The sequence below is a fragment of the Acanthisitta chloris genome, unplaced genomic scaffold, assembly GCF_000695815.1.
Source record: "Acanthisitta chloris isolate BGI_N310 unplaced genomic scaffold, ASM69581v1 scaffold32646, whole genome shotgun sequence".
In the NCBI taxonomy this organism is placed as follows: Eukaryota; Metazoa; Chordata; class Aves; order Passeriformes; family Acanthisittidae; genus Acanthisitta; species Acanthisitta chloris.
The window spans coordinates 47,697-70,901 of NW_008679324.1; the positions used below are offsets into that span (position 1 = coordinate 47,697).

General features: G+C 44.3%; 1 protein-coding gene across 1 annotated transcript in view; it reads right to left on the minus strand.

The window, feature by feature from the left end:
• RAVER2 (ribonucleoprotein, PTB-binding 2) overlaps nt 1-23,205 on the minus strand; it is a 30,248-nt gene that overhangs the window by 585 nt on the left and 6,458 nt on the right. The window contains exons 2-11 of the mRNA XM_009077246.1: nt 19,787-19,853; nt 18,204-18,673; nt 13,867-14,058; nt 12,879-13,005; nt 11,869-11,951; nt 8,420-8,524; nt 8,050-8,161; nt 6,775-7,022; nt 5,114-5,225; nt 4,663-4,808 (exon numbers count right to left, since the gene is read on the minus strand). Coding sequence (XP_009075494.1) covers nt 4,663-4,808; nt 5,114-5,225; nt 6,775-7,022; nt 8,050-8,161; nt 8,420-8,524; nt 11,869-11,951; nt 12,879-13,005; nt 13,867-14,058; nt 18,204-18,673; nt 19,787-19,853 — 1,662 coding nt within the window. The remainder of the gene's footprint in view (nt 1-4,662; nt 4,809-5,113; nt 5,226-6,774; nt 7,023-8,049; nt 8,162-8,419; nt 8,525-11,868; nt 11,952-12,878; nt 13,006-13,866; nt 14,059-18,203; nt 18,674-19,786; nt 19,854-23,205) is intronic.

Below are 23,205 nucleotides of genomic sequence, written 5' to 3' on the forward strand. Positions count from 1 at the left end.
CCTTGTCACACAGCAAGCCCTGAGGGTCCCAGAGCTTGGGTTTCTGTGAGAGCATAACTGACCTAAGGCTGCCAAGGGCTCCTTGGGTGCAGTTTCCCTTTGGAAAACATCACTATCCATGCACCTCCAGCACCAGAAGCTGCACATGCACATCCTCATTGGTGACTCCTGATCACTGCTCAACCATTCATTTTGTCACCAAGTGCCTATAACAGTCACCTTTTTCTGAGACACTGAAGCATCTGTCCTGTGACAACCACCTGAACCTCGCACCTCAGCCACAGTGGGTTAGGGCTGGCTCTTAATCAGAAGATTTGGGGGTCTGGTTCATGTGGAATATTTTAGAAACCTTAACAAGTTTCCCAAACCAGGACACTAATTCCTTAACCAAAAGCACAACATCTCTGAGCTGAACACTTTCCCAGCAGCTCTCAGAAGCACCTCTTGCTAGCTCACATTCATACTGCCCTCTCTCCTGCAGTTCTAACAGCCACAGGGCTGTCAAGGGTGTGCTGGAACCCTCCACCAAGTCCTGGCTCCCAAAAAAGCAGGAGAAAAATGAGTTGCAGGGTTAAAGGAAGCACAGACACACAAGCACACACCCTGAACTGACAGAGCCTCTTGGGTAGGTCCTGTGTGCCCTCTTCCTTGAGATTTATCTGTAATTCCAGGAGTAAGGGATGTGCCTCACTGCAGAGGCAAACTGTGCTGTGTCTGTGCCAACCACATTCCTTCTGCCTTTTATGGCTCCTGGCATCAACACAGACCTCTGAGGGAGCTGTTCAACATCACCTCCATGTACAAACTCCTCTTTGGAGATGAACTGAGGTACTAGTTAGTTCGAACTTCAGCCTGTCTGCTCTTGTTACCACTTCCCTCACTTCCAGCCATGCCAGAGCTGTTAGGAAGCTGAAAGCTGAGTTTTCGGCTGCACAGAGCTAGAGATGTCTCAGCTCAGGGCCACGTGGTCAGGCCTTGGCCACTTTTACCCCAAGGCACCTCCAGCCAGGCTGTTGTCTATCCAGGAGTCACAAATTGCTACAGTTAGAAGGAATACACTTCATTCTAAATCACCTCCAAAAAATGGGGATCTCACGCCCAGTCTGAGCTGTGAGTTTCTGGGAGCCAGAACACACCAAGGGATGTAATGCCATGATGGAAGGGCCCTCATCTCTCCCAGATACCACACTGGCTTTTCCTCCATCCATAAAAACAGGAGCAATGTGACAGCACAGGGCTCCCAGGAAATGAGCAGCCCCTTTGTTCACACTGAACAAAGCTCTTATCCCACTGTGTTAACCAGACTCCAGGCTCCTTCAACTGGTCCTCACTGCTTCCAAAGCATTTCCCCATCCCTCCTACAGCTCTGATTGATGGAAACTAAGTGTCCACTGGGTGCACCAGCCAAGGAAGCTTTGCTCAATGACTCTGGAGTAGGTTGCAGCTGATGTCTGTTGTAGTTCCAAATAAAAGCCATTTTTAAATTGTTTTCTTCCCAGGATCCAGTTAAGGGTATTCCAAGTGGAGGCTCTAAGTAACCTGGACATTCCCTGACTTGCTCTCTCCACTTCAGAGGTTCCATCCCAGTGGCACTCATTGCAATCCATCTGCAAGTCAGGCAAAACCCATCTAAATCCAGTGTGAACTACCACCTTCTCCTGCTTCCTAGTTTATTTCCCTCCTTCCAGGCATTTTCGCACATTCCCACCTTTCCAAGCAGTTGGTTCCCAAACCTCCAGCCTTGCTTTGCCTGGGGGTTTTGGGACAGTGATGAGTGCTGATCCCCAGGGACCAGAGGGCTCCGCAGGACTCTGGCACTGCTACTTATCACATCCATCAGGAACTGCGTGTGATCCAGAACAGTTAAAGGTGATCCTGAGCACCGCGGGACCAGGGATGCAGTGGGAATGCTTTGCTTGGCTTGCCATGGGCCCCAAGTCCACTCGGTGGCAGCACAAGCCCAGGAAGAAGCGATTCCCCCTGCAGCTGCTGCTCCCTCTCTCCTCTCACCTTATTGACTGGATTTGGGGGAGGGAGCTGCTGTGATCCCTGGGCTCCACTGAAAAGGGCAGGCACGACCTGAAAACACGTGCTGCAGTCTGGGTAAGATCCACCTGGAGATTCCTAAATGCAGAAGGGGATCCATGATCAACCAGAAGTAGAAAGAAAATGGGTTTAAATCATTAATTTTCACTTGCCACAGTGATAACCACTCAGCAGGTCTCAAAACACCTGAGTCATGCTCAGTTGCTAACAGGAGGTGCAATTCACAGCAGCAATCCACATGCAGCAATTCCTTGAGCAAAATGTGGGATCTGGGGGATGGTTTTACATAATTCCTTAATAAAAAAGGTGTTTCTCCTTGGCCACAGAAACCTCAGACTAAATGGCCTGGGAGAGAAACAGGCTAATGGCCTGGGAGTCCTGCAACAGCCTCACTGGGAAATGATGACTTGCTGGTGCTTGGTAGGAATATTTCAACACACTCCTGAGTTTCACAGTGACTTTGTGGGATTTTAGAGTGGGATATTTTGAGTGCCCTGCAGCAGGTGCCCATGCAGTGCCCCTCATCCCACACTCCAGCTCCTGATTCCCACAGTCCCCACAGCAGCAGCCACTACCCACACACAAAGCAGGTGTCCAGGAGCAGCCTCACAGCTGGTGGGTGAAACAGTGGAGACAACAAGGAAATAAAGGGATTTCTCACCTCTGAGGATTCAAACTCATCAGCTCTGGGCTGGGTAGGGTGATGTGCCTGAGCACAGTGCTGATACCACTGCTGAACAGCCTCCTGGAGAGGAGGAGAAATCCTCTCCCGTTAGCTGTCTACCACCAGCACTTCAAATGAGACAATTCTTACAGCCCCAAAGCTGTCCAAGAAGCATCAAAACACTCATAACACCGGTGATAAAGCTCAAACCAAACACCTAGAACTATGTTAAGTGCTTAAAAGATACACAGGGCACCACTTCATTGGCAGGGGACACAGGCAGAATGTCATCCCTGTTCCAAGGAAAGGACAGACAGTGCCATAGAGCTGGAGGGGCACATGTGGTATCTCTGCACCACTGAGACACCACTTGAGTCCTTCATGTTAGGGAAGATAAAACTAGTAACACTCATACTACAATACTGTTGATATTTTTGTACAGTAGTTTAAGGATTTGGGGTTAGGAACTACCTCCAGGAGAGATCAGAATCAGTTTAAAGCCAATAATCAGATTAAAATGAAATATTCTTAGAATCACAGAATGGTTTAGGTTGGGAGGGACATTAAAGATGATCCAGTCTCCCCCCCTGCCATGAGCAGAGACACCTTCCCCTAGACCAGGTTACTCAGCTCTATCCAACCTAGCCTTGAACACTTCCAGGGGTGGATCATCTACAACTGCTCTGGGAAAGCTGGTCCAGTACCTCACCACCCTCAGAGTAAATTTTTTTTTCCTAATACCCAAATTAATCCTACTCTTTCAGATTGAAGCCATTCCCCCTCGTCCTGTCACTACATGACAGGACTTGACACAAGTCCCTCTGCAGCTCTCTTGGAGCCTCTTTAGGCACTGGAAGGGGCTTTAAGGTCTGCCCAGAGCCTTCTCCTCTCCAGGTGAACGCTCCCAGCCCTTCCAGCCTGGCTCCAGAGCACAGACCACACTATATTCAAGACTGTGTCAGTGCTCACACAAAACACACAGCACACCACCCACAGGACATCTCTCCTGCTTCTCCAACCCATAGGTTAGAGAATATATATAATAACACATAGGTTAGAGAGGGGAGAACAGGGAATCTGGGGAGGAGGTGATGGGACAGTGCAGGAGGAGACCCAAAGCAGAGCCAAGGTGGGTGTCTCAGTGCAGAACAAATCTTTACACACATTCCCTGACAGCACCACAATACAGTTCCCCTATTTGATTTCTGTGCAGCTACACCGACTAGTGATGACTAATGAAAATGTGGAAATGTTCTTTCCCAGTGTGCTGTGGAACTTGCTCTCAGTCCTGCAACACTCTCCAGAGTCCACACCTTATGGCCATGCTCTGATCACCACATGGGGCATATAGGGCAGACATCCTGTGCATCCTTTGCAGTGAAACCAGCTGGCAGACACTGCAAGAATTCCCCAAGCTCTGCAGGAACTGCTGGTAGGCAAAACACTCTGCTCTGGGATCTAGCCAAACTTCAAGAAGACTTCTTGGGGAGGGAAAAACTTCGTGGCTTGAAGACAGACAAAAGCCAGAAGTTGTAAGAATTTCTTAGTGACTGCCCTGAGTTCAGGCTCTCAAGAAGCAATTTTTTAAGGGTTATGATTTCAGCAGAGAACATGCCGAGAGTTTTTCTGGACTGACATTAGATGTCCCCTGTGCTAAATCTATTCTGTACACTGAAAGTGATAAAGTGCCAGTGAAGAGGTTCAGTTTGAAGAGGAGGGTGGGTTTGGCTGTAGGAAAGCTCAGGAACCACCCAAGAGTGACTCTGACGCTGGGCAGAGCTGTCCAGCTGCACACAGAGCTCTTAGGCCACGTGTGTGCCAAGAAGTGCATCAGGAATACACAGAGAAAACAATGAGCAGCTCTGGGAGGGACCTCAGAGATCTCTGCCAAACTCCTGCCAGCACAGCTCTGAGGGCCACACTAGGGGAGACAGAGCTGCAGCACAACATACCTGTGTGTATTCCCCGTGCGGCTGAGAGTAGCCGAAGTAATTTTCCATGGCATGTTGTGATGCAGTTCCCTGAGACACAGCAGCATCCACGACATTATTTGGAATTCCGGTCTGCTGAGGTGGACTGGAGGCTTTGCTGGCAATTGCTGCTGGGAACACAAAGAAGACAGGTTGTATAATCACATGGGCTGCATAAAACACATGAGTTCAGTTGCATTCTGGGATCCAGCCAGAGATTTGCTGCTGTGCTCAAAATTAATCAGTGCTACTAATAATTGAAAGGCTTCTAGAAGCTTGTCTATATCAGTAAGTCGCCTCTGGAAATTTACCCTTCCCCAATAAAATATTAGCTATCAGGACAGATTACATTGACTACACCAAGATTTCCTGGAGGATAACTGCTGTGGGCACTACAGACTTGCAATTAAACCCACTTTTGGTGTTTGCTTACCTGGCAGGCAGATACCAGGCAACACACTTGCCAAATTCAAGTAAGGGTTGGTGCTCAGACGTATTTCTTTTGGTGGTTCCCCAAGCAGAGAAGTTTGTTTTTTCAGGGGAGTCTGTGAAACAAGAGGACAGAGAAGTTTGCTTTGTATTCACCTAAAATTTGTCAGAAACAAGGACTAAAGTCACCTCTTCTGTTCCTCTACATTGTCCCAGAAAAAGGCTTAGTGCTATGAAATACCACCTTTAAAATCAATTCTAGGGACAACAATCTGGACATTTTGCCAGTGCTTTTTTTCTACCAAATGATTGTGCCCGAATGTTTCTCTTCAGACTGCAACTTACTGAAGGCCAGTTCAAACAACCAAACAAAAGCAAACCTTTCATATGCAAGTAAACGACTAATCATCACCAGAATACTCCAGATGCAGGGCGTGAGCACTAAGTACACAGCCAAGACCAAACAAGCTCTTTTCACTGGGAGGCACAAGGAAATAAAGGACAAACGAGCCCTGGAGAGACGTCTGCAATGTGCATTACCACACAGCCCACTGATCACTCCATTTGTAAGCACAGACTTAAAAAGGGTAAATGGTTATGAGTGGGAATGAAGTGTCAGGACTGGCTCAGAGTTCCTTTGAACGAAAGGAAAAGGTGAGTTAAAACATTGATTTTCTATGTGTATAACTCACACACTCTGTGTTTTTGATCCATGTATATATATATATACACACATACACACACTTTATCTCTAATATATATCTAATCTATATATCTAATCTATACCTATTACCTATACGTAAGTAAAATCCCTATATATAGGAATAACCTACATATTTACCTATATATATATAGATAGATAAATTTGACTGTATTTACCTATATATAGGTAAAATTCCACTTCACTACAGTAAAAAGTGATTTAAAACATGAAAACTGGATTTTCTGAAGTAGAACCAAACCTGTCTAAGAAAAACAGACACCAACACTGGGTATAATCTAATCACTTCAGGTGATATGTCAGGAAAACACAGATCTGATCTGAATTAAGAACATATTTCTCCTTAAATGTCAAATATTGATGAATATTATTAAAAACAGTTATGCTAATGGCAGGAAAAAAACTTCTGAAATAACCAGGTCATCCTGGTTCAACTTATATCCCATCACCCTCCCACACCTCAGCTTCAAGGGAGTAAGTAGTGTGTAAAAACCTGATATAAGAGCAGGAATAAATGAGGTGTGGCCAAGAGGGCATGAATTGAAAGTGGAAGACTTACACGCACACACAACTGCCTGGAAACCCAAAGGCCTCATATATTGCTCCTGATCAGTCATGAAATTCAACCACATGTTCAATTTTTGGCCTTTACAAAGGACATTGCCCCTGAGACACATTTCATCATCAAATCCTATGAGGCAAACACACGGCCAAAACCCCTCCAGCACTGTGAAGATTCCTTTGTTAATTCACTCGGACCACCAAAGAGCATTATTGTTCTCTCCCTGTTATTCAGGACTGAAATGGCCTTAAAATGCCTCATGGATGATCCTGTGATCTAGAGGATTTTATAGTGAACTACACTAAGCAGTTGCAGCTAAAATAAAGAGAAAATCCACATGCAAGGAAAACCAAAGACAATATTTGCATTGAGTCTCCCTTACTCCCAAGCTCACCTCAGTGCTTTTGGGCTGGCTGTGTGGTTTGGCAGGTCCAGCACGCAGAGCTCCCCCAGGAAGGGCTGCCAGGGGCTGGGGATAAGGCTGTGATCCTGACACAGCTGCCTCGGAGGGTTTGTCTGCAGCATTATTTTGCCCTGGTAGAGCTTGTCCAACAATGTGCTGATTGGGAAAGAATGGCAGCATGCCCATCCCTGCCGCTGCTGCTGTTGGAATTGGAGTTGGATTAGATGCTGCAGCCAACCATAAATGGAGAAACTTTGCTGTTAGACAACATTTATCAGTAGGTTTTGTTTGTGGTGAGGAAATGCAGTTACAGATCTATTTAACAGCTGTCCCAGAACATGGATCCTGAGGGTGCTTTTTATTCTTTGGCCATGCCAGAAGCAAACAACTCTGTTTAATACAATACAATAACTTTTCTAAACAGTCACTAGGATAATAACTCCTGTCCCTTTACAAAAAAACTGGGAACAACATCCTAGAGGATCCTGCACTGGAACAGAGGGGGAAACCCCACCTCAACTGGCATTAGGGACAATTTTTTTTTTACTAAGGAGCTGGAGAATACTCTGCAAAATTAAGCCTACCTATTTAGGAGTTTCTTCCCTCCCTTGCAACCTTTTCCTCCCTCCTGGTGACACCATTACTCAGACCGTATCTGAGATTACACAGAATACACAGCTCAGTGGAGGAAACAAAAGAATCCCAGACTTGTTTGGGTTGGGAGACCTTAAAGCTTATCTCATTCCACCCCCTGCCAAGGGCAGGGACACCTTCCATCAGCCCAGGTTGCTCCAAGCCCCATCCAGCCTGGCCTGGAACACTCCCAGGGATGGAGCAGCCACAGCTGCTCTGGGCAAGCTGTGCCAGTGCCTCAGCACCCTCACAGGGAAGAATTTCTTCCCAATATCCCATCTCTCCCTGCCCTCTGGCAGTGGGAAGCCATTCCCTGTGTCCTGTGCCTCCAGGCCCTTGTCCCAAGACCCTCTGCAGCTCTCTTGGAGCTCCTTTAGGCACTGAAGGGGCTCAAAGGTCTCCCAGCACTCTCCCTTCTCCAGGCTGAACACCCCCAGTATCACAACTGGTCTTCCCTCATAAAAATTGAGGGCATCAGACAGAAATTTCCCTTGAAAATTGACATCTGTCACATGCTGGAGCTTAAATCTTTATTGCTTTTGCTACAGAGGGAAAAAATCAGGTGCATAATTCCAAGCTGAGCATTTCTACTGATTTGGTATGAAATAAAAATCCATTTACACTTCAGAGCTTCTCCTCGGGTCCCCATGCCTGAGCTCACTGCTGGCATCACCCCTATTCCCAGCACTGTCTGCAGGAGCATTGTTGGAGGCTCACCCAGCAAACCTGGTTTCTATAAGGAAGAACAGAAACCTGTGTAAATGGTTAAAATAATCTGTCCACAGCTATTTCTCATAACTTTGACATTCATTAATCATTTTAGATACACTAAACTGTTCAATTATAACATCTCAGACTGGTTTGGGTTGAAAGGGGCCTTAAGAGATCATCTAGTTCCAACCCCCCTGCCATGGGCAGGGCCACCTGATGAAAAACTTGATTTGCTGTTCTAAGAATGTCCAGAGATTCAAAGTTCCAGTGATGACCTTACACTGTTAGCCTGAATGTTCTCAATCTTCATGAGCTGCTGCTGGGGCAGTGGCAGGTGAGCAGGGCTCTGCAGCAGCAGGTTGGATGCACTCCCCAGAATTGAGCTCTGAGAAATGATTAAAAGAAGTGTTAATTGGCAATCATGAACATTCCTGAGACACTTTCAGAAGGTCCTGCTTAAAGAAATTTAACTTTCTGAGTTAAAACAACAAAGTAACAATTTCCTCCACAGAACTACAGCTTCACTTCACTCACAAAGTTATTCCAAGCTGTTTGAACCTCTGTTCTGCCCAGGCCTTTTTTTCACCTCACAAGCACAAGTAAAGCTTTCTGATGGCTCATAAAGGATCAAGAGTATCTCCAAATACAACCCAAACTCCATTGCAGCCCCTGGGAAAGCCATCAGGGAAAGCTCCATGTGTTTGAAGCCTCCACAGATGGACTACAGTTACCTCCAGTGCCAGCAGGAAAGATGAGCCTGGAGGAGTTCAGGGGATTCCAAGCTCTGTGAATAAGGGCTTCATTGTCTGCTAACATTTGCTTTGTGCCTTGCACTGCAATTCTAAGGCATAATCTGCACCAAGTATCTGTGTCCTTCACAGCACTCTGCTGGGACTCACAGGGACTCTCATCCCTTGCTTTACTTGTCTTTCAAAGAGGAATATCCAGATATGTTTCCCCTCCCTTTCCAGTGGCAACTCTACCTGAAATCCTACTCCAGAGCCATTTAAAGCTTACAGTTTACAGTGCCTACAGATAGGAAGGCTATAAAATAGCCCTATTTTTAACTCAAAATATCCCCATTTGCCACCAGAACTGAGCCACTCATTAATAACTTTGGGGCACCACACTCAGACTCTGCTACTGGCATATTCAGCATTATGAGCTCTGTGGCTTAAAACAAACCTTAAAAGATACCATGATTTATGGTAGCTGAACATGGGCTTGAAACTGTCTGGCAGCAGCTCCAGGTGAAATACAGGTTGTTCTCCAAACCTTTGTGTACAGCAGTGCAAGAATGGATCTGTGGGACACTGACTGTGGCACATCATGACAAGTAGAGCTTTCCTTATTGGTTTTTGAAGTCTCCTACAGCAGAAAAATCACCCAAAGCAAGGTAATGAAGCCCCAAAGAAGGCAATTCCTGATGCTGAGATTTCACAGCCTCCTGCAAAACACCTCACGAATCTTTTCCAGCCTGGATTGTCTCTCTGTGTTAAATTCCTCAGGGAAAACCCTTCTATGCCTACAATATGTTCTTCTGGGCTCAGAAATGGGCCTTTGAAAACAAATGTGCCATATCTAGATTAGTTCTGCATCTGCTATTTTAATTGTCTTAGTGATTTCCAAGTAGACATTATCCAGGGCTGTTTATTGTCACCAGTGCCAGTGGCAGTTCCTTCTGAACTTGGCTCCATCAACAAAGAAAATGTCTTAGACCAATTGCAAAACTTGTGAAAAACAAGAGTGTAAAAATCAGTTAGGTTAGAATCCTCCAAGGCAAGTCTCTGGGTTAATAAAGATTTAATAAACTGCTGCATGGCTGAGGGGAACATCACTGAGAGAGCTTCAAATGCATTATTTTGGCACAGGATAATTAACAGGAGAAATTAAAAGAAAGGAAAGGCTGCCTCAAGTTGGAAGATTACAGGACCTTCAAATCACCTCTGCTGAATCTTTTTTATCAATGATTCTGAAACGCTTTGGCATAATCAGCCTAAATTAATGTTTCTTCTCCTTGTATTCTGTTACAGAACCTTGAATATAAAGCAGCAAACCCAGGGCACACAGGAAGCTGAATCAGTGTGAGTGGAGAGCCAAGCCAAAACACTGCCTGTCCCTCCAGCTTATGATAACACAGAGTTTCAAGGCAATGAAAATAGTGACCTGGTTCTCTGGCTTTGGACAATACTCTGAAATAAGTCACCTAATAACAGAAAACAAGGCCTAACAGAAGAAATTGGACTAATCAAAGCACTATTGATAAAATTCAGACTATCAGAGCAGGTTTGGAGCTAATTAAATGACAGGAAGCTCCTGGGAAGAGAACTAGACTTGTCTCTGCACAGAGAAAACACTACGTTGTTTGGCTGCAGCACTCTGAAGCCAAAACCCACTGGATCATCATCAATCACACTGTTAGCTGTGTACAACATGCCTGACTCCAGCTGTGATCAGCAAACACTCACATTGCCTTCCAAGGAAGCACAGATTCTCCCAGGCTGAGGAGGGAGCAGCAGTGACTAAAGAGACCAATTGAAAATGTCATTGAAATACAAGAAGTACAAGCAAAGAATCAGGTCTTTTTTTCACTGTACAGAACAAAAGCAATTCATATGATGGGGCAAAATTGGGTAGCATTTGTTCAAAGTGAACACATTCACCTACCAGCTTTTGGCAGAAAAAAAATCGAATAGAAGTAGAACAGAAAAGAAAGAACATAAATATATTTAACATAAGGAGTATCTCTGCATTTTAGCATAGTCTTTTTTAAGATCTATAAATCTGTGTTTGTCAAAAGAACAGTAAAAATAACTAATACTTAGGGGGATTTTATTTTTTAAGTGGGATTTATGGAAACATCAAAGATACTAAGCCAAAGTGATTGACTCCACTCCCTTGTAGGTCTTGATGAAAATCCCCACCATGAATATTAAAGGAAAACTTTGGCTCCTGGCAGAGCTGGAGAAGAAATCCCTGAGAGAAGCTGAGCACAAGGCAGAGGCTGCGGGCCAAGTGCACCCAGCAGGGAGCAGTTCTGCTCGTGGGGGACACTCTCATCCCCAATTTCTAGGGCAAACTCATCCTAAATACCCTTCCCAGCATCTTGCAGAAATTCTGGCCTCCATCTGGAATTACACTCTGAGAACACTTGAAAGAGCTTCTAACCTTGGGGGTTTTCTGACTAAGAAGTAACATCTGCAAATCACTGCTTTTTATGGCCTATGTAGCACATTTTGGTCCCTGCAAGCTTTGAAATGAAGATATGCTAAGCTTGTTGCCCAAGATAAAACAATCAAGGCTCTACAGGAAGTGTGGAGGAGCTGCTCGGAGGGAAAGGGATGTGCCATGTTCCTTGAGCTCCAGTTTAAAGAGGATTTTTTGACCAGTAATGACGATTTGTCTCTATACCAACACCTCTTAGCAAATCAGAAGCTCAATTAAGAGACCATAACTCACTTGTGGATAGTAAGCACACCCCTGTCTCATAATACAGAGCTTTCCTTGGAGTCTAACAACACTTGATTCTGGCTTAGCTTCTTAAAACTGAGAGCATTTTTCATATAGAATCTAAACTGATATATATTTTAGATATATATTTCATACACAATCCAATATATCTATATAATACATAAGATAATGTATCTATATTATATATACATTTCATATGTAATCTAAGATAAGATCTCCCCAAATACCTATTTTGACCAAAGTCCTTTTGTCACATACCTGATGAACTTTATTCAGCTGCAGAAAAGGTGAACCAACAGCTGAATTTATTAGGTGAGGCAAACCTGCAGACGCTCCCAGAACTGTATAAGAAACACACAAAAAAATTGCATATTTTACAAGTTAGGCAAGTTAAAGTCTTCATAAGTTATTCTACATTCTCTGGATTTGGTTTTCATTGCATTTTCAGTCCACTAAAGGTGACTTTAATACAATCACAGACTTAGATTGGAAGAGGTTATGAAACCTTTCAATACACTTTGGTCTGCAATTAACAGCATATGAGAGCTCCAATGTTCTCTCCAGGTGCTCCTCTAGGGCTGAGAGTTTCACTCCAAGATGCAACTGATTGCAAGGCCACAGCCTTATCTGAAGTGCTTTGAAACTCAGCCTGAGCTGAGTGTTTCTTCGCTGAAGTGGTCACTTCACACCTCATTTTTGTGTAGCTTCCTTCTGTCAGTAGATTGTGTCCCACACTCCTAGCTGCCCCCACTTGACTCTCCTAATTACCTCGTGCCTGTTCCTAGGATTTTCCCATCTGAAATGTGATTAGACTGGGGTTTATGTGTTTGTTCACATCCACCTGATGAGAAGACAGAAAGGGGTTTGGCTAATGCTGTTCTGAAATGCTCTGCACAACTGTGGCAGTAAAAAGATCCACACTGGAACCAACAGGAAGACTCAGGCTGCAAAATGCAGGCCTAGAATCAGATTTAAACTTGCCATTTTCATGATGTCTACAAAAGACATTTTTCTTTTTAAACCCATCTCTGAAGGAAACGTTCAGAGCTAATACAAGACATCTGTAGGTAACACTAAATTTCACCCAAACACAAGACTATACACCTCACCTCTTGCTTTTACTATCCTAAAACGTGACAGTGTCTACACAAACGCAGCAAAAAAGTGTCTGCACTGATTTCAAACAAGTATTTCTGCTTCACTCCTTTGCAAAAGGCCTTGCAGCACTAAGAACAGGGTTTCTTTAGTCCTGTTTTCAACCAGCTTACCAGGTTTCACAGCATGGCCACGAAGCTGGGGCTGCAGCAGCATCTGCAGCATGGCTGGATTATTAAAACTCTTCATGATCTGCACTGGATTTGGCTCTGGAAGTAAGCCTTTCCTGTTGTTCCTCATCTCCAAGTGAGAGAGAGACAAAAATGTTACAAGCAGGAGAAACAAATACGTTTAAACCCCTCAAACTTATGTGAAGGTAATGTACATGTCTTATTTTACACAGGAAAAACATCTCTGTTTCCTGCTCTTTTTCCCCCTCAATGAAACACCTAACAAACTACTCCAACAAAACTTCAAAGATATTATTTCTCCTGAGACACATTTTTTCCTTTAAACCAAGACAGAGCAATCAATAAAGGAGACTGAGAAAGTACATGATGTTCATGCTGCCAGTGCCTCTCAGAACTACTCATCTCATAAAGCTGAAGGGATGAACCTGTTCTGCCTCTATATTTAAGACATCTTCATCTTCTGATCACATCCAATTTCCTAGGCAATAACTTGATAAGACATGTGAGTGTAAAAACCTTTCTTCTATACAGAGCATGAAATTCAACTGTTTCTCCTACCTTGAAATTTATCTTCAACTCTGTTTTAAACCAAGTTTTAGCTTGTCAAACAACGCCACTTTCGGTTGTTTTTTATTTGAACTGGAACCATTTCTCTTGCAGAAAATTAAATGTGTTAAAATCCCAGAGCTATGTAGGTGTAACTTTGTGGTGGTTTATGTCATATTTTAGCCTTCTTCCAGGCAAAGCTTTGCAAGGAGACAGGACTGGGACGACTACGTGAAATCATGGAACAGGTTGGGTTGGGCAGTGACACCTTCCACTTGACCAGGTTGCTCCAAGCCCAGTCCAACCTGGCTTTGAAAAATGCCTCCAAAATCTTGGGTCCTTTTCCTCTTGCAAAGCAGCCAAACCCTCTGCCCCAACTCAAGCTGCTCAAGGTGTGCCAAAACCAGATCTGAAGGTATCTTACCATCCTTTGCGCTGCTATCAGTGCTGCTAAGGTGCTCCTGCCTGGTGCTCCAGGGGCACAGTAGGACACTTGGAGTCTCTTCCCTTTAAAGGTGATGCCATCTGTGACTTCCCAGACCTTCTCTGCCTGCTCTGCAGTCTCATACTCAACCACGGCGAAGTCACCGATGCCACTGTCTTCATCCTGAGCAAACTGCAGCAACATGCACAGGACACTGAGTGAAGTGGAGAATTCCAAGAACTGCCTTTCAGTATTTTCACCTGTTTCTTGCAAAATGCTTCACATGGAAATTATGGAAAGTTAAGGGGTTGGAATGGAGCTTAGAGATCATTCAGCCCCAATCCCCTGCCCTGGGCAGAGACACCTCCCACCAGAACAGGTTGCTCAAGGCTTTAGCCAACCTGACTGTGAACACTGCCAGGGCTGGGGCAGCCACAGCCTCCCTGGGCAACCTGTGCCAGTGTCTCACCACCCTCACAGGGAAAGCGTCCGCCTGATATCTCATCTAAATTTCCCTCTTTCAATTTCTCCCCATTGCTCCTTGTCCTGTCACTGCAGTTCCTAACCAAGAGTCCCTCTGCAGCTTCCCTGGAGCCCCTTCAGATCCTGGTAGGATGCTCTGAGGTCTCCACACAACATTCTCTTCTCCAGGCTGAACAGCCCCAACTTTCCCAGCCTGTTTACAACATAGGGAAGGTGTTCCAGTCCTCTTATCAGTTAATGGCCCTACTGATTACCCTTAAGTTAATGCCTCCCCAAATCAGGATGTATCTTTCTCAAACATCCTGTATGTAAGCTGAATATCATCTCTTCATAGAATATTTTGCATTCCTATTTATCTCCTTCAATTCCAACCTTCACTTCAGTCTAACCTCACTGAGAACCTCAGCTATTGCATGGAGAAGAGAAAGTTGTATGGAGACCTCACAGCAACCTGCCAGGATCTGAAGGGGCTCCAGGGAAGCTGCAGAGGGACTCTGTGTTAGGAGCTGCAGCGACAGGACAGGGATAATGAGTTCAAATTGGAATCTACATTAGATATCAGGCAGAAGTTTTTCCTGTGAGAGTGGTGAGACACTGGCACAGGTTGCCCAGGGAGGCTGTGGCTGCCCTAACCCTGGCAGTGTTCAAAGCCAGGCTGGATCAAGCCTTGAGCAACCTGCTCTGGTGGGAGGTGTCCCTGCCCAAGGGCTGGGGGTTGGGGCTAGATGATCTCTAGGCTCCATTCCAACCCCATAACATATTACAAATCAATGTATTTAACACCATTTAGAGAACAAAGGAGGAATGGGAAGGAAACTAAATACAGCTGTATATGCTACAACAATTATTATTTTGCAGGCTAAGACTTATGAACTCATTATTCTTCAGCCTTTAAGCCTGCAATAATCAAACTGGCATCCATCAGGCTACAGGCCAGTTGTTGAAACATGCAACAATGCAAATTCCACTGTTCTAGAGTGACTTTTAGGAGAATATGAAGTGTGTGGTTGTGCTGAATGCCAAGAGAAGATGCCAGACTGATCAATCAAGCAGACTGGAAAGAGGCTTATGTGTCACACAGTGCTGTGGCCTTTGTTTGCAGAGTTTTATAGCAGAATGAGCACATTTAAATCAGACAAATAAGGGAGGGAGCAAAGCTTAGGCAAAAATCTCCAGTACCAAAATGAATAGAAATTATATACTGGGAAGAGAAATGAGTTTTGGAGAGGAAATTTCTGGATTTCACTGGATGAAAACAACCTATTCCCAACCTTAGGGTTCCACAAACTTACAGTAACAACTGAAACACAAATGCCAAAGATTTGGAAGCCAAAGAGGGTGCTCAGCTCTTTAGTGGCACTGTGAAAGCCTCTGGGCAGAACTCTGGAGAACACACACAGTCTGATACATAAACACACCAGCAGATGTGTATTTGCTATACAGATGTGTCTTTAGTTTATATTTCTACTTTATTTTACTGCACTGGTGAAGCCCTGCAGTACTGTGCAAAGGAGGGTGGAGACATTCTAGGGACAATTGGAAGGTTTTCTGGTGCATTTTCTTGAAGAAAAGGACAAAACATGTTCCTGGAAGCCCTAGGAAAAGCCATTTTTCCTCATATCCGTGTGTGGGTTCAGCTGCCCCTGACAGAACATTTCTACTGGCAATAGAGGAGAAATCAAACTGATTTTTAAAAAGAGGTAAATTTGGAACGAAGTGAAATAAACCAGAGTTTGTGAAGCAAAATAATCGAATTAAATTAAATTAATCAGACTTTATGGAATAAAATGAATAAAATTAATTGAAATAAACCAGAGTTTATGAAATAAAATTAATTAAATACAATTAAATTAAATGAATCAGAATTATTTCCCTAGTTCAACTAAATATTTCAGGACAAGATTGTACTTCCATGATGAAATGCTGCACCAGAGTTACCAGCAGAACTAAGCCACAAAAGCAGCACCAGAGAGCTATACTACAGAGCTTTCCAGACAAAGCACTTCTCCTAGCCATTCCCTATTGGACTTCCTTCTCCACCAAGGTTTCTGCTCTCCTGCCCTCTCCTAGTTTTCCTCTTATGTCTCTGCCCATCATGTTACTTCGCTTTTCCCACACTTTCTTAGGTCTTTTTCCTCCTCCTTTCTTTGTCCTTAATTTTTAGGCCACCTCACTCAGAACCCTAATTAATTAGCTCTGTGGTGATGAGAATTAATCCAACTCTTGCCTTGTGCATCTATCAAACCTGAACTACTTGCTAACCTACATCCATCCTTCTGTATTTTATGTAAACAGGTATTTGGTGCTCTTTCCTGACTTCATGCAGCCACAGTCAGACTCTTCTCACCCATCCCAGGTGTGACCCTTGCATGTCATCACGATTTGAGAAGGTAAAAGTCAATTTTGAAGTGTCCCTAACTGCCCAGCAGAATCCTGCCAGTGAAATCCATCTCTATCACAGCAACCTGTTAGTCTTTGAAGCCAATTTTGAAGAGCATGTGGAAAAATTGTTGGGGGAGCCGCTAACAGCCTCTGGATTATGTGACAGCTGGAAAAAAAGCCCTGAAGGAAAAGACTTTAAAAGATCAATCTGGTTAGCTACTTACAGATTGAGCAAGAGACTTGATTACAGCATTTAATACCTTCTTACAGGCAGAAAACAATGGGGGGCAAAAGCTCCTCAAAGCAGTCATCAGTGAGGTGAAGGTGAAGCAGATATTCAACCAAGGAAAGGACAGGAGGGCAAAATAACAAGGGATGGGCAGAGCTACTTCCAATCTATGCATCTCCTGGGATATTTGGATCAAGTGTAAGTATTTACTTTGGCCAACTGCAAATTCCTGGGGCTCCAGTAGAGCACTATGGAGGCTGTGCTGGCCTGCAGGTGGTCAGGCTAGACAGCCTGATGGACCTTCTGGTCTTAGATGCTGAGAATCTCTGGGTGCTTAGCCCTGAAGCTAATCCCTTAGCAGTCTTCCAAGAGACTTAAGAAGAATAAAAGCCAACTGAAAAACAACCCCTCCACAGAAATCCTACCCAACTGTGTGACTACAGAGCTTTCTTTCTCCTGCCTGTTCATGGTAGTGTGTCTACACCACTATGAGCAACACTTTTATGTGTTCTCATCCCTCACAAGACAAGAGGATGAGAAGGAAACCTCTGAAAAGATATATTTCACTAACAGTATTCTTCTGGGCAGTTAGAGGCACTTCAAAATTTACTTTTACCTTCTTAAATCACAGTGATACACCTGGAGTGGGTGAGGAGAGTCTTGTGGCTGCATGAGACCAGCAAATGGCACTAAATACCTGTTTTTAACAAGGATCTGCCTCTTCTGTACCTGCACATGCAAAACATGTACCTCTTCTATCCCTGGCAAGCCCTGTGACTATGAGACCTCAAGCCTACATGTTCCTCAGTGAGGGATAAAAACAGGTAAAGTATTTGCAGAGGTTTCTTAAACACATTAATTACACAGATCAGATACTGTACATCATCTAAACTGTTGCACTTGTGGCATCCATATACTTTGGCTTTCTTTACCAATAAAACCATCAGCAATGTTACCTTGAAGAGCTCAGAAATACTTCTAATATTATTTTCAATAAATTACATGAGGAAGAGATGTGTTACAAACATTTCACTGGTGCTTGATGGGAGTGGAGTTCTGCAGATTCCCAGATAACACAGGTCAATCAATCACTGCTAACCCATACCAGTAAAGCATTTGTATCACACCTCATATCACAATGTAGATGCACAACCACCCAGCAGTGAAGACATCAAGCAGTGAAGAGCCAACAGAGCCACTGACATCACAACCTTGATCTTCCACAGACAGAAATCAAACATACCTGGCAGAACACAGGTTTGTACTTGAGGGAGAAAACTTGGATCAGATCTTTTGACTCAGCAGAGTCTTTTTGTAATTTATCAATACAAAGGCACTTGGAGTGAATAAGGTTTGTGGTCAGCTGGTTCACATCCATCCACTGTGCAAAGAGAATGCTCTCCTCTAACTGCTTGCCCAGAAGTTCCAGCCTGGCCTTTGCAGCAGAGTCCTTCTTCATGTATTCCACGAATCCATAGCCCTTGGAATGCCCAGTAGTTTCATTATACACCAAGAAACACCTCTCCACATTGCCATAGGCACGGACAAGTTCTTCAAACTCTTCTAGTGTCAATGAAATGGGTAAATTAGTGATGCACAGCAGAGCATCTGTGGGTTGGAGCTGCACAGATATCTCCTTTCCCCTGAGGGAATACTGGTGGAATCTCTGAATGGCACTCTGGGCCTGTTCTCCATTCAAAAGAGTGACAAAGGCTGCAAGAAACCACAACAGGTGACATCACCCACCACAACTCATCTCCAGCTACACAGGTACTTGCTATACCTCTCCCTCCCCCTGAAAACCACAGGAGAAATAAGAGTTTGAGATTTGCCCTGAAGATGCAATACATAAATAGATATAACAGCTGAACATCATGAGCAACTGACACCAGAAGTGGCTACACAAACATCACTGCTTGGAACCCAACAAAGTTTGGTACTTGGGAAAGAAAAAGCAATTAAATTTGCTACTGAAGTCAACACATTACTGAGACTACTGAGTATCTTTGATGACAGCATCCACAAGTTCTCACTTTGTGGTTCAATAGATATTTTTGGGGGGTTCAGTCCATAAAGCAGTTCATAGAATAACAGAATGTTAAGGGGTTGGAATGGACCTTAAAGATGATTTAGTGCCAATCCCCTGCCCTGGGCAGGGACACCTCCCACCACACCAAGTTGCTCAAGGCTTTATCCAACCTGGCTTTGAACACTGCCAGGGTTGGGGCAGCCACAGCCTCCCTGGGCAACCTGTGCCAGTGTCTCACCACCCTCACAGGGAAAACTTCTTCCTGATATCATATAAATAACCATAATCTATAATCACAGAATCACAGACTGGCTGAGGCTGGGAGCACCATGTCCAGATGAGTTCTTGGTATCTCAAAAGATGGAGACTTCACAACCTCTCTGGGTAACCTCCAAGAGCACTTGGTGACCCTCCCAGGAACAAAGTGTCTCCTGATGTGAGCAAACCGCAAATGCATCTGAAGCTCAGTGTGTTTTCCTCTCAGGCATATGTGGTTTGGCCTAAGAGAGGCCTCAGGACTAGTTTTTCTAAGGAATTCAGACAGTTGTGTTAGCTTTGTCCCAAAGAGACACTCACATACACCTGGGACAGGCCAGAGTGGACCAACCTACTTCTGGCCAACATTTCCACCTTTTCACTGGCTTCAGTCAAAGGTGACAAACTGTGGAGCCAAAAAAGGCACTGAGAGACAGACAGAGAAGTTATGTGACAGCAGAGAAGTTGATGACTTCATACATGGCACATGATGTTCCTCACAGACCTCAAACATATAACACTAGAAGATTTTAAGCTCTTACCTGTTCTTTTATTTCTGTCCACATAACAATACTTGATTTCATAATCTTTAAATAACTCATGAATTTCCTGCAAGAGAAAAGCACAAGAAACATCAGATCCATAAGTTACCAGCCCAAATAAATATATAAATCATCTTCATTTCAAACAAACCCCAAAGCTTTCCCAACAAACAGAAAAACTCACCATAGAAACACTATCAAATATTTGGTTTTAGGAGAGTTGGTTATACTGCTGTAGCAATGTTTTTATCTCACACAAAAATTGGTTTTCTGGATTTGATTAATTTACTTTCCATGTACTTTTCATTCCATAAAGTCCCCCAGGCACTAAAGGGCATCCTGCCCACTGTCTTTTGCTAAAGACAAATAACATCACAGCTCATTAAATAGCCAAACCCCCTTGATTTCTCCGAAGTGGCACAGCTAAAATCCTACACAGGCAGGAAATACTGGCAGCATCACATCATTCTCTGCCTTTACTGAGGGCAGGCAATGCTCTCCCAAAACCCAACAGCTGCTTTAGGCTCCTGTAGCTGCTCAAGTTCACTTTAGCAGATTTTCACTCCTTTAATAATGGATATTCTTTCAGTCAGCAGATAACTGTGCCCAGAATACCCCCTGGGAAGTATCTTCTGTCAATTACTACACAGATGCTCAATGGAGAAACAATCCCAAGAGGATTATTTGCTCCCACTAATTAATGGGGAAAGCAGGGATGGGTAGGAGCAAATGTAAGAGGTGTGTACCAGTTTGGTATAGCTCTTCCCAACAAAAACAAGGTGTACACGCTCCACAAATGACTCCCAGTTCAGTGGTGAGAAAGCAGAGATGAACATTCATAACCCCAAGGGGAAACCAAGAGCAGTAACCTACATATTAAATTACTGGATACACACATACCTGGATATATGTATTATTTTAACTAGATAAATCCCATACACAACAGCAAAAAAAGACCATCTGAGCAAGCAAAATAATCCACCAGCTCTCTCTGAAAGTTTAATTGCAGCCAATTTCCAGTAGCCAAGTCTACTTGCCAGTTTGGTAACTCAATATATAGAGCCTAAAGGTTAATTGGGTTCTCTGTGACAGGTATCAGGTGAACACCTTTTAGTCAAGGCACCAATCTCTGGTTTCACTAGTTAACAGCTGTCAAATACTACATTAATAAAACATGGCAGTGTTTCTCCAGCTCCCAGACAACCCCTAATCAGGTGTGATAAGGATGTGGTTTCTGGAAAGCAAAATACTGCATGCACAATGCAAAGGGTCAAGACAGGTAGGGGATTTGACTGTGGGTATCTTAGGTGGTTCCTCAGTCATGAGACAGAATTCACTTTCTGCACAGTTTTGTGCAGCACGAAAGAGTCCAATAAAGTTACTTCTGTCCCACTTAGTGGGAAATATTTGCCTTTTTTATTTCCTGTATGATTTTACAAGAGTAACACTGAGAGTTTTTTTAGCATTAGGTACCACCAAATATTACTTCAAACAGCTCTGAACACTCTTTTCAAAGTCATCTGTGAATCAGATGATTCCACATGATTTCTCAGCAACTGTCTGAAACTGAGAGGAAAAAACAGCCTGTATTGAACATTTCTTTGGGGGATAACTATGAAGTCTCATGTAAAAATAAGAGAACATAAGGAAGATTTAAAATTAAAACCCAATTTAATCCAAGAAATTTTAGTCAATATTTTAATGCCAGTATAAATCTAATAAAGATTTAGTAAAATCTTTAGTATTTTAACAGCAGTTTAGGTGGTTGCAAGCACTTCCAGGTTTGTGCCAAGGGCTCTCCCAGGAAGGTGCTCTTGTGGGCCCTTGGCAGGGCTGAGACCTCCACCTGTGGAACTGGGTTTGTGCAGTGCTTCAGTGAAACCATTTGCCACATAAACACCATTTATGCCAATTTCCAGAGCTCAAACACACCATGCCAACCCTTAGGCAAATGTGTGCTCCTTAAATTAAACAGATGTAAATATCTGTGTGTGTTAGACTGAGGTTTCTCTACTTACTAAGCCTTTTGAACTCAGGCACTAACTAAACTTTACCTCCAACATCTTCCAACACTCAGGTCTGCTAGAAAAGAACACTGCTACGATTGTAATGTTGTTCACAGCTCCTACTCCTCACAGCTCAGAGCAGAGCTGTCAGGGAAAGCAACACTTCACCCACTGTTCCTAACCAGGCTCAGCTGTGCACCAGCAGCTCCACACAGCTGGTCCCCATGGGGTAAGCAGTCACCTGGAATTTGGGCCAGAGGAGTGTTTACTCTGGGAGGAGAAAATGGTCATCCAAGTCAGGTATCTTCTGCGGTGCGACCCTATTAACTTGCAAGGAATGTAAGCAGAGGGCTGTTGCCCTGAGAACGGCAGCAACAAACAGCAGCATTTGTTCCCATTCCCGACATCCCAGCAGCCTGATGGCTCTCACTCCGGGGAGCACGGCCTCCACACCCCCAGAGCAGCATGGACAGTCCTCTGCCCATGCTAGGACAACCCACTGCCACCACACAGCCTCATGGAGCAGCCATCAGCCCCTGCTCTGCAGCAGGAGAACTTTCCACTCTCCACAGGTTAGCATTTCCATGGCACTGCCTGGTGATGGGCAGGAAAACCTTCCACCCTCCCCAGGTTAGTATTCCCATGGATCTGGTGATGGGCAGGAAAACCTCCCACCCTCCCCAGGTTAGTATTCCTATGGATCTGGTGATGGGCAGGAAAACCTTCCACCCTCCCCAGGTTAGTATTCCCATGGATCTGGTGATGGGCAGGAAAACCTCCCACCCTCCCCAGGGCCACCACTTTGTCCATGCTCACAATATCCACATCCAAACCCTCTCTTTGCAAAACTGCATCTTCTAAAGGACTTTTTCATAACTGAATTAATCCACTAATCTAAAAAACCTGGCTGATAATTACCACAATGATCCTGATTTAACTGTATCCCATTAAGTCCAAACAAACCAGCAACACCCACTGAGTGTCACACACTGGACAGTTGGGAATATTATGACACCAAAAATGTAAAACAGTTATAAAGTTCCCTGGCAGCCATGGATCTGTGAGGTTTCTAACACAAACACTATTTGTAGCGCTGCCTGTGTTGGCCATTAATCATTCCACACCCAGGATGGACTTCTGGTTGGCTCCTGAACAGATGGAAAACTCAACACCAACTGTGTTTGTACCAGAGCAAAGACCCCATCAGGCAGCCCCTAGGGTAAGTGTCTTGGTCAAAGCAAGGATGGGACATGCCACAGAGAGGGAGGAGAGAAAACAGAGGGGAGAGCTCACTCACACTGACACCAGTGCACACACATGTGGGTCATGGCAGTGGCTCCAACTAAACATCTTGGAACAGGTTGCCCAGAGCAGCTGTGGCTGCTCCATCCCTGGGAGTGTTCCAGACCAGGT